The sequence below is a fragment of the Ailuropoda melanoleuca genome, chromosome 12 (genome assembly GCF_002007445.2).
Source record: "Ailuropoda melanoleuca isolate Jingjing chromosome 12, ASM200744v2, whole genome shotgun sequence".
Classification (NCBI taxonomy): domain Eukaryota; kingdom Metazoa; phylum Chordata; class Mammalia; order Carnivora; family Ursidae; genus Ailuropoda; species Ailuropoda melanoleuca.
In genome coordinates this window covers 32,811,950-32,822,801 of record NC_048229.1, presented here as the reverse complement: position 1 = coordinate 32,822,801, position 10,852 = coordinate 32,811,950, and the positions used below count along the sequence as shown (strand labels likewise).

The following is a 10,852-nucleotide window of genomic DNA, read 5'->3' as shown; positions in this document are numbered from 1 at the left end:
ACCAGCTGGGCAATTCTGGCAGAAATAAAGAACTTTTTTCTTTAGTTGCAGCAAATGTCTCAGGGTTGGTTCTTATTGGGCTAGGTTAGGTCACATGTCTTCCCTGAACCAATCACTATGGCCAGGGAAACAGAATATACTGATTGGCTAGGTTTGGATCCTATGTCCCTGGAGCTGGTTGAGGGGCGGGTTATGGCCAGCCCTATTCAAATTAACTGAGAGAAGTGGTTCCCCACAAGAAAACTGAGTGAGATACTGGGGAGGGCAAATCCTACAAACTTTGGCTATAGTATCCTTTTCCCTGTCCAAAGCTGCATCCAGAATACCAGTCCCCTGTGGATCAGTAAACCGTCCCCTACACACACACACTCTCTCTCTCTCTCTCTCACATACACACACACACACACACACACACACACACACACACTGGCTAGGATTCCCTAGCCAATCCTAATGCTTTGGCCACTCCTTGGTGACCTTGTACCTCTCTCTTCGTACTTCACTGTAGAAAGATACCATTTCTCTGCTCTTTTAAAAAGTGGGTGTGTTTGGGTTTTACATACTTACTTGACATAAACTTAATCATTCAACACTGGGAACTTGAAAAGGGAGTTAGGGAGGCAAGGAGGTGGGGCTGGAGTACAAAGGGTGCCAGACTGGAGAAGTGGGGTGAGGTGGGGGTACTGGCTGCAGGGATGGGGGCAGAGGAGCTGCGGACCTAGAGGGAATGGTGGGGTACAGAGCGGGAGGGATTGTAGAGCTGGGGTGGCGAGAAGCGGGGGTTCTCAGTGGATAAGGAGGGGGAGTCCGAGGAGGCAGAGCTGGGCGACTTGCAGGGGGTTGGACTGGTGGTCTGAGGGGCCCAACCAGGGGTGGGAAATGGGAGGGGTGGGAAATGGAGGGGTAGGCCGGGGGTGAGGGTTAGAGGGTGAGGTGTCAGCGTCAGAGCGAACTGGGTGGGTTCGGGAGAGGGCTGGTGTCGGAACTTGGCGAGAGAGGCTGGGCCAGGAGGCGCGCCCCGCAGACCTTGCGGGAGACACTGCCAAGGAAGCCCGCGGCTAGGGGTGTGGCGCCGCGGTATCCCCCCACTCCGGGAGTTCCAGGTCCTCGCCTCTGGTCCCGCCTCTTTCTTGGAAGTGACACACCCGTCGTCCAACCGGAGCCGCGGGCCGGGCGCGGCGCAGCCAACGGCGCGGCGGGGGGCGGAGCTGGGGAGGGGGCTCGCTGGGCCAGGGGAGGGGGCTAGGGGCCTCGAAGGGCTCCGGAGCGGCGACGGCGAGCCATGGCGCTGGGGTTACAGCGCGCAAGGTACTGGGGTTCGGGGCAGGAATGATGGGAAGCGGGGGGCTCTCCTTCCAGGGACCCCTGATCCGGGTGGGGGATGCGCGGGTGCAAGCCGAGGACGCCCCGGGACGCGCGCTTGGAGGCACATCTCCGCCGCACCCTCCACCCTACGGGATTGCAGGCGAAGGGGATTTCCCGAAGTCCCCGGCTGCCCCGCCCCTCTAGCCTGGAGTGACTTCAGGGTGGTGATCCCCAATTTCTTGCTGCTTCGGGTTCGCTTTCTCTCCTGGTTAGGGTCGCTACCGAATTGGGGGTGCTTGTGTTCGAGTAGTTCCCGGGTTTCTGCGGAAGGCATTCTCCTTTCACGTATTGAACTTACTGGCCTCCGAATTCCCAGAATTGAGTTTGTTCCTTGCCCCCGGACCCTGGGGATCCTAGGGTATATCCTATGGGGGTACCCAAACCTTCCCAGATCCAGGGAGTCCCTTGGAATGGAAAGTCAGCTTCTAGGTTCAAGAGCAGAGAGATCCCCTACAATTCGATGCTCCCTGACAGTCTCTCAAACCTTGGTTTCCCTAGAAATAAGCAGGGGGGGTTCCCCTTTCAGAAGCTATCTGGGACCGTTCCCAGGGACCTTTCTGTATCCTTTTGAAAGGTAGAGTCACCCTTTTTAATAACAGAGAAACAGTCTGACCCACTTCCCAAAGTCTAGACCCTTATCTCCCTCTCCACCCCCACTCAGTGCCTGTGACTGTGGACAGGGGCACACCATCCAAGCCTTATTTGGGGAGTCCCCCATGGAGGGTGCTGTGCCTAATTCAGTGCAAGCCCTGCTGAAGTGTTCAGCTGGGCCCTCCCAGCCAGAAACCTCCTGGTTTTTGTGATCACCTCCCAGCAGGTGCAGATCTGCTGAGTACTCTGGGTCCAATGCCAGGGGGTCTATCTGGCCATGTTTCATGGGGCCCCAGAAAATCTTGCAGGCTCTTGGTTTCCCTTGTCCAATCTGAGGCATCCAGGAAGCCTCACCCCCTTCTCTCCTCCCTGGCTTCCCAGGTCTGATTGGATCTGCCCACACCCCCATGTTTTTTAGCCCCCCCCCCCACCCACTGTTCCCCCCTTCAGTTCTATTCCAGTCTCTGGCTCTGGGCCTGCCAGAGAACTCCATCCCACCCCTTCTGGGCCAGCCTCAGCCCAGCCCCTCCCAGCGCCCCCTCCTGGCTAGGTGGGGGCCCCTCCTGGCTGAGCTGGGGCGCTCCCCCCTCCCCAAGGCCAACCCTTTCCTGTGGTGTCATCCCAGTGCTGCGCACCACCCACTCATAACTCGCACCCGGATCCCGGCCATGCTCCGTCCCCTCCTGCACCCCTAGGATGGCATTTGGGCCAAAGGGGGCCTGGGTGATGGTGAGTGGGCCCCCATACCTCCTCAACCCCTTCCCTTCTTCCAGCTCAGCCTTACTGCCATCCCGCCCCGGGCAGGGATGTTCTTGGGATGTCCCTGATGGGTATAAGGGCCTGGGTGCCCCCCAGATCAGAGGGTTCCTGGAGAAGATAGGACTTTGGGTACAGGCACCCCACTGGATTACCATGTCCTTGGGAATGAACAGAGGCAGAGGCAGAGGCAGAGAGACTCCTCCTGACTGACCCCACCCCAAGTCCTTTCTCAAACCCAAACCCTGTCTCTGGCCTCGCTGGGCCAAGAGGGGTCTAAGACCCCCACTACCAAGCTCAGGGTCAGAAGAGAGAGGGCCAAGAGCAGCCCTGAGTGTGGCTCGGGATCTTCCTACTTTCTCCTTGCCTTTGCTCTCGGGTGGCAGTTTCTTCAGAGATGGGCTTCTCCCTTTCTTGGTTGGGTGGGGGCGGGGGGGCCACTGGGCCCCAGCCCCCATTCCCAGGCCTCACCCTGGGGCCTCCAGACCCTGGCCCCGCCCCCTGTTCTCTGCTGGAACACAGAGGAAGGGTGGCAGGGTTCCAGCTGCACGTCCCAAGCTGGGCAGAGTGCCAGGGGGCTGGACCAGGGCTGGGCATGGGGCCAGTGGGGGAGACTGGCCAGCTGGGGAAATCCGGAGGCAGCAGAGGTGGGACAAGGGGAAGGCACTGAGGCCACTGGGCAAAGGAGGGACAGGGTGGGGGCCCCTGGGTTGGACATGCCCACCCAGACATGGCATTTAAGAGCATGGGCCCTAAAGTCAGGTTCAGATCCCAGCTCATCTGCTTCCTGGATGCGTGGCCTTGGGCCAGTGACTGCCTCTCTGAGCCTCAGTGACATATCCTGGAAAATGGGTTCCCCTGAACCACATCAAAATAAGGAGCAGTGAGGGAACCGATCTTTGGGGGCAGGGTACTCCACAGGTTGCAGTAAACTGTCAGAGTCAGACAGCATTCTGGGTAGAAGTAGCTACACGATGGGCTCGCCGAGATGGGTGGGACATAGTTGCACGGTGGTGGGGGCCCTGATTACCGGCTGGGTTACTTGGGCCAGTGATGGCATTGCTCAGAGCCTCGGGTTCAGGCCCTGCGAAAGGGAGATCACTTTTCCTGCTGCATAGGGCTATTGAGAGGACTTAAGGGGGTCTCTAGCTCCTTGAGTGCTCAGCCCAGCAAAGCGATCATGGTGACGACTCTCATGATGAAAGCTTTGGTCTGCTTCCAAGGCTCTTGTGTAAAAGTTGTGTGTGTGATGGCACACACACCACACCACAGGGTTACCACCAAAGCCCACGGGTTTCTCCAGTGCACAGGAGACTCCGGAGCTTTCCATTGCTGATGTCGACAAAAGAGGGAATAGTAGAAAGCTTAGCCTTCTCGTGGCACTCATCAATTGCCAGGCCCTCTTCTAAGTCCTTGACGTATATGAATTCATGTGATCTTTGAAACAGTCCTGTGGGGTCGTGTCGTTATGCTCAGGGAAGGCCTGCAATTTGTCCCAAAGTTACACAGCTCATAAGTAGCAGAGTCAAGACTGGAACCCTGCACCGGACGAACTCCTCCCTACTCCGTTTAACGAAAGGCCGGAGACCCAGGCGTCTCTGAAGCCAGCGAGAGGCCCACACTTCCTGTCAGAAGAACATCCAGAGATCAGGCTGGGAGCTGGAAGGAGGGTCCCGCTGCAGCCACCAGCTGGCTCCTTCTATGGAGGGAGAAGTCTGCCACGGAGAGGATTACAGAGCCCAGCTGCCCGGGAGGTGGGGGGCCGGCCCCACTCCCATTCCCTTCCCACTCCCTCTTCCCTCTGTCTGGGCCCCGGCTCAGTGAGGCCCGCCCACCCCCACCCTCTGGGCAGGAAGACAAACAGGGCTGGAACAGAACAGGACAGGACGGAATGTCCTCTGGGCAGAGCAGGACTGGAGGCCCCTGCCTCCCACCAAACAGGAGGGAGGAGATGGGGGTGATTGCTGGCTCCCTCCACCCCTCCACCCAGCCTGCCCACTTCTGTGCCTCCCACTGGTTGCAGGGAGTTTTTTCCCTCTGCAGCCTGACAGGACAGTCCCCTCCCCTCTCCTCTCCTCATCGTGTTGTGGGTGGGGCTGCAGGTCTCCTGCTTGGGGGTGAGGTTGATGCCATCGCCGGGAGTGGCCTCTGGTTTTTGGAAGGGACAGCCTCCCTTCCTAGAGTTCTGCTTCCCCGGGGTGGGTCACAAGGAAGGAATCAGAAGAAGGAAGGCTTTGGAACCGCACTGCCTGAGTTCAAATCCTGGCTCTGCCAGTTACTAGTTTTGTGACTTTTTGGACAAAGGACTTTACCTTTCAGAGCCCTGGTGTCCCCTTTGTGAAATGGAAATTTAAGGTGCCTTCTGTGATTGAATGAGTGTGCAAAAGCAGAGTATTTAGAACAGTGCCAGACACATGCATGCTCAGCAAATCATAACTGCTTATTAATAGTTTTATCAATATTATAAATATAGAAAAGATTATACATACTGTACTATATGTGATATACTCTAATTTTTTTTTCAAAAACTATGTTGTTTGGATTCAGACATTTAAGACAGTGAGAAACACTAACCTGGGGATAAACCCAGGCCCATGGAACAGAGAAAACTGAGAGTTCAGGCAGACCACTGTTCAAACCTGGCTTCACTCCTTAGGGGCAAACACTGCAACCTCTCTGTGCCTTGGTTTCCTCATCTGTTCAAGGGGGATAATGTTATTACCTTCTTTCTGGGGTCGTCTGAGGTCTTAATGGGTTAATGTAAATTACCCACTTGGCACAGGGAACAGATGGGAGAAAGCTGGATAAGTGGCAGATATTTCTGACAAAACAATCTCATCCTTCTACCCCGGATCCCACATGTAGAAGTCAGGCATTTGAAGTGGTTTAAGGGGTAGGGGTGAGTGGTTAGCTGTTGGCTCGACAGAACACTGGGGTTGGTTTGCTGTGTCACATCGGCAGGGCCCCTGTTGGTGGCTGGCTGGACTTTGAGATCTGTGTTCTAAGATTCTGAGGATTCAGCTCAGCTGAGGAGGGGAAAGGGCAGGAGAGGGGGTTCTGGGAGGCTGGAGGGCAGGGGGCCGGGAGGCTGCTGACATCTTCATGTTCCCTCCCTTCCCTGGCTTGGGGCCAGCTCAGCCAGCCCCCTCTCAGCAGGAGGCCTCCCTGTCCCCCAGGCGTCCCAAGCCCGGGGAACAAACAGCAGATAAGTCAGGGAGGGGACAGCGGCCCTGGGCACGCCTCAGAGAGCGAGGCGCTGGGGGCAGCATGGGCTGGCGCAGGGACAGATAAAATCCGCTGCTAGGAGCTGCCCCAGAGTATAATCGTCGCAGTCCCAGAGAGCTTTGGGAACTCGCCCGGGCCACACAGCGAGACCTGCACGGTCGCGGCCCTGCCCTCTGTGAGCCCGGGCCCCATGTGGCAGCGCCCCACGTGCAGGTCCCATCCAACTCTTTCCCTTCCGGGGGCGCCGCCAGTGAACGCTGCCGATGCCCGCAGGTCGAGCACAGAGCTGCGCAAGGAGAAGTCCCGGGATGCGGCCCGCAGCCGGCGCAGCCAGGAGACCGAGGTGCTGTACCAGCTGGCACACACGCTGCCCTTCGCGCGCGGGGTCAGCGCCCACCTGGACAAGGCCTCCATCATGCGCCTCACCATCAGCTACCTGCGCATGCACCGCCTCTGCGCGGCAGGTGAGCCCCACCCCGGGAATTCCCACCTTGGCGAGGCCCCGCCCCCTAACGTTTTCTCGGCGGAGCCCCACCCCCTGGGTGCCTCTTCCCTGACGAGGCCCCGCCCCTCAGTAGTCGGTCACGTGTGAGGCCCCGCCCCTTGGGAAGCCCCACCTCCTTCGAGTCGGAATTCTAGGAATAGGAGGCCAGCTAACTCCCTTAGGTGCTTCAACTCTTAGGCTTTGGTCCTCAGAGAAACCTTGCAATAAATATCCCTGGGAGGCTTAGCTGCCCAATTTTTAATGACCACTTGATAGAGTCCCTTCCCTAGCTCCTTAGGTCCATTGCCCCTCCCCTTAGTAGCCATCCTCTTGAATTCCCACCCAAATTCTACCCTGCAGGGGGCTTTGAGACACACACACACACACACACCCCTTGGAATCCCCAGGACCCTGAAAAGATTTTATTTACGAGGAATGTGGAGCCATCTTCTGGCAGGCTCTGCCCATGAGACTTCCCTGCCCTGTAGAATTTTATTTTCCTGGGAGGCTCTGCCCCTTTACAATTCTGTCACCTGGGAGTCCCTGCTTCTTTAGAATGCTGCCCATCCACAAGGTTCTGCCCCAAGAATTCTGAAATTCTGGACCCCTGGGAGGCGTGCTCCCCCTTAGAATTCTGACTTCCTCTGGCCCCTGGACCCTTAAATTTTGGCCCCTGGGAATCCCATCCTTTTAGAAGTCTGTCCTCTTAGGAGGCCCACCCCCTTAGAATTCGATTCTCGTGGGAGACCCAACCTCTTTAGAATTCTGTGCCCCTGGGAAGCCCTGCCCTCTGAGGATCATAACCCTTGGTGGCCCTGCCCCCTTCCTGGGGACTCCCAAACCACTGGCATATATTCTTGCTCACCTGGGGGCACCTGTAAGTTCTTCTGAGTGAGGGAAGGCAGAGGGAGGCTAGCTAGGGTGGCTCTGTGGCTGACTAGAGACACCCCATCCACCCTGGCCCGGACACCAGGGGAGTGGAACCAGGTGGGAGCAGGGGGCGAAGCTCTGGATGCCTGCTACCTGAAGGCCCTGGAGGGCTTCGTCATGGTGCTCACTGCCGAGGGAGACATGGCTTACCTGTCGGAGAATGTCAGCAAACACCTGGGCCTCAGTCAGGTGAGAGGAGCTGCCTGCTTTGTGCCTGGCCCTGTGCAGGTGATGCCGGGATACAGAGGTGACAGAGACTGTCTAGCCCTGTCTCTACAGGGCTCACAGCACAGAAAGGAGACAGACGTGTCACCAGACAGGAAGATGCAGAATGGTCAGGGCTGGGATGGGGCAGCCTAAGGGGCCGTGCGAGCCAGGGGAAGGGGGCACCCTCAGGGGGAGTCGAGGGCTTCCTGGAAAAGAAGACATCTGAGCTGAAACCTGAAGGACTTAGCCCAGTCAGAAGGTATGGGGAATGGATGGGAACAGGGAAGACTGGGAATGTGCATGGCTGAGGGAACAATATGCAAAGACCCAGAGGTGAGATAAAACAGAGCATTCAGGGGAAGTAAAGATGTTTATCCTGGCTAAGTGCAGAGTACAATGGGAAAGGTGAGAGAAAAAAGTCTAGAGAGGTCAACAAAGCTAGATAATTTAGGGCCAAATTCGGTGTATTGCCAGGGCACTGGGGAACCGTGGAAGGATTTTCAGCAGGGGAGAGGCTGTGAGAGAGGCAGAATCGGATTTATGATTTGAAAAGCTCCCTCTTGGTGCACGCAGAGGTAGAGTTGGAGGGATAAGACTAGAGGCTGAGGGTCCATCCACAGGGAGGGGTGCAGGGCCCTGGGTGGGAGAAGAGGAATATGACCAAGGTCCTGGGGATGGCAAGGCAGGAGACGGGTGAGAACTGATTTCAGCTAACCCATACAGCATGCCCCACAGGAGAGTTATCATTCTTTTTCCTACTTCACATAAATGGGCTCCAGATTTGGCATCTGTTCCTTTCTCCTGCCTTGTTATCCCACTCCTGGTACCAATTTCTCTGTTAGCTTGAGCTCTTCTTGGGTTCAGAGAGGTGAATGTCTGCAGGCCCCAAAGCTAGGAAGTGGCAGAGCCAGGATTTGAATCCAGCTCCAGGAGGTGCTATCAGAGGAGAGAGATCCCTCTTCCCCGGTCAGCACCACCACTGGATTGTGAGCTGTGTGGGCCCCCTTCCATCTGAGTCCCCTCCTGCCAGCACCACGCCCATTTCCTGAATTGAAACAACATGCCTTATCTTTGGCTTGCCAAACAGGTGGGATTTGAATGGGGTCTCACCTCAGGGCCTTTGCACTTGCTGTTCCCTCTTTCCAGAACACTCCAGAGAGCCACATGACCATTTCACTGGCTTGGTTCAGCAATTTGTTTAAATATCACCTCAAGACATGGACTTTGACTACGGCCTCTAAGATAGCATGCCATCATTTCATGGCCTTACGCTAGTTTTCTTCCTATTATTTACCATATTGTTTTATATGTGTTGTTTTATTTGTTTCCTTTTTGACCATCTGCCCTGCTAGCCAGTAAGCTCTGAGAGGCAGGGATTTTGTCTGTGTGGTCACAGCTTTGCCTGCCCATCTGGAAGAGGGCCTGGCTATAGTGGGTGCTGAAGAGACGGTTGCTGAGCCGACTAAGTGAGTGAGTGAGTGAGTGAATGGACTAGTGAAGCAATCCAGGCTTGTCAATCAGGGCAGGGATGGTGAGGATGGGAAGGAGGACACGGTTAAAGTCCTCCTCTACCCCCTGCTTCCCTCCCCGGCAGCTTGAGCTCATCGGACACAGTATCTTTGATTTCATCCATCCGTGTGACCAGGAGGAGCTCCAGGATGCCCTGACCCCCCAGCAGAGTAAGTTCCTTGGAGGCCTCTGACCCGGGTTGTAGAAGCCGAGGCCCCACCCGCCCCTCAGCCTATCCCCTCCTCTGGAGGACTGGACTGAGGAAAACGGGAAGAGGGGGCACGGCCCTGCCCTGGGGTGTCTGAAGGAGCTTTCCTTCCCCCGGGGGCCCCTCCCTGGCTCCAGGTCTCAACTCTGGGAATGAGGCTGGCGGGGCGCTGTAGGGAACTGGGCCCTGTCCAGAGCTGCCTGGCGACCTGCTCACCCCCTTCCTGTGGCCCTCCCCAGGCCTATCCAAAAAGAAGCCGGAGGCCCCCACCGAGCGGTGCTTCTCCTTGCGCATGAAGAGCACCCTCACCAGCCGTGGGCGCACCCTCAACCTCAAGGCAGCCACCTGGAAGGTGGGCGGGGCCTGGTCGGGAGGAGGGGCAGTGGTTTCTCCTCCTCAGCTCCCCGTGGGGACCCCAGGGACATACCTCCCAGCCCCGTGGGGCCCCAGGCCCACGTGCATCTCTGCCTCGTCCCCCTCACCCCAACCAGGTGCTGCACTGCTCTGGACACATGAGGGCCTACAAGCCCCTTGCACAGACTTCCCCAGCAGGGAGCCCCAACTTGGAGCCCCCCCTGCAATGCCTGGTGCTCATCTGTGAAGCCATCCCCCACCCGGGCAGCCTGGAGCCCCCACTGGGCCGGGGGGCCTTCCTCAGCCGCCACAGCCTGGACATGAAGTTCACCTACTGTGATGAGAGGTGGGCAGGAGCCCCGCTGCCCCCCACCCCTCCACCCCTCCACTGGCCCGGCTTCTCCTCTTCCTTTCTGCCCGGGGTCCCTCCCTGGTTCTTCTCCTGCCCCCTGGTTCTCCCTCTGGTCCATCTCCGTCTCTCTCTGATGCCATCTATCTCGTCTCTGTGTGGCTGTCCGTCTTGGCATTCTCTGTGGGCCTTTTTACCTTGGGTTCTCTCCGTGTCCCCTTTGAGTCTTCATTACTCCCTCCCTGTCCTTCTGTTGCTTTCCTTGAATGAGTCAGTGCACGTAAAGCAGTTAGTGCGGTGCCCAACACGGAAGGCAGCACTCAGCACACTGTCCTTATTCATCACCCTCCCCCCCAGTCCTTCCCTTTCTGTCTCCTTCTCTTCCTTCCTCTTCCCCTCTCTCCCTTCGGCCTTTCGTGTTCCTGAATCTTCCCTCATTCCCTCGCCCTGGAGTCGTGGTTGGGAATGGCAAGCCTGGGCTCCGTTGGCTCAGGTGTAAAGCCTGGCTGTGTACCGTTGGCCAAACGCAGGCACCTCTCTGTGCCATGCTCTCCTGGTCTGTCCTATGGAGTGATACCAGAACCTCCTAAGAGCAGCTATTCTGAGCACCCCGTGCATTGCCTGGTGCAGAACGCTATAGAGATGTGTTTTTAAAAAAAAAAAAAAATTTTTTTTATTAAGTGGGCTTGAACTCATGACCCAGAGATCAAGAGTCATGTGCTCCACCGACTAAGCCAGCCAGACACCCCTAGAAGTGTATATTTTTAATCATTATCATCATTATTACTTTTTTTTTTAAAGATTTTATTTATTTATTTGACAGAGATAGAGACAGCCAGCGAGAGAGGGAACAGGGAGAGTGGGAGAGGAAGAA

At 56.8% G+C, this 10,852-nt stretch overlaps 1 protein-coding gene across 10 annotated transcripts in view; it reads left to right on the top strand.

Annotated features, from left to right (window-relative positions):
- Positions 1–1,220: 1,220 nt before the first annotated feature.
- HIF3A (hypoxia inducible factor 3 subunit alpha) overlaps positions 1,221–10,852 on the top strand; it is a 28,560-nt gene continuing 18,928 nt past the window's right edge. For 2 of the 10 annotated variants that reach the window (XM_019803597.2, XM_034672786.1), the window contains exons 1-6: positions 1,221–1,308; positions 6,211–6,401; positions 7,395–7,540; positions 9,153–9,237; positions 9,515–9,627; positions 9,767–9,975. In XM_019803597.2, the coding sequence (XP_019659156.2) occupies positions 1,283–1,308; positions 6,211–6,401; positions 7,395–7,540; positions 9,153–9,237; positions 9,515–9,627; positions 9,767–9,975 (770 nt within the window). In that variant the 5' untranslated portion in view covers positions 1,221–1,282. Of the gene's footprint in view, positions 1,309–2,415; positions 2,686–4,122; positions 4,467–5,230; positions 6,402–7,394; positions 7,541–9,152; positions 9,238–9,514; positions 9,628–9,766; positions 9,976–10,852 lie in introns of those variants that run through there. The other 8 variants (XM_034672785.1, XM_034672790.1, XM_019803598.2 and 5 more) reach the window with 8 other exon arrangements.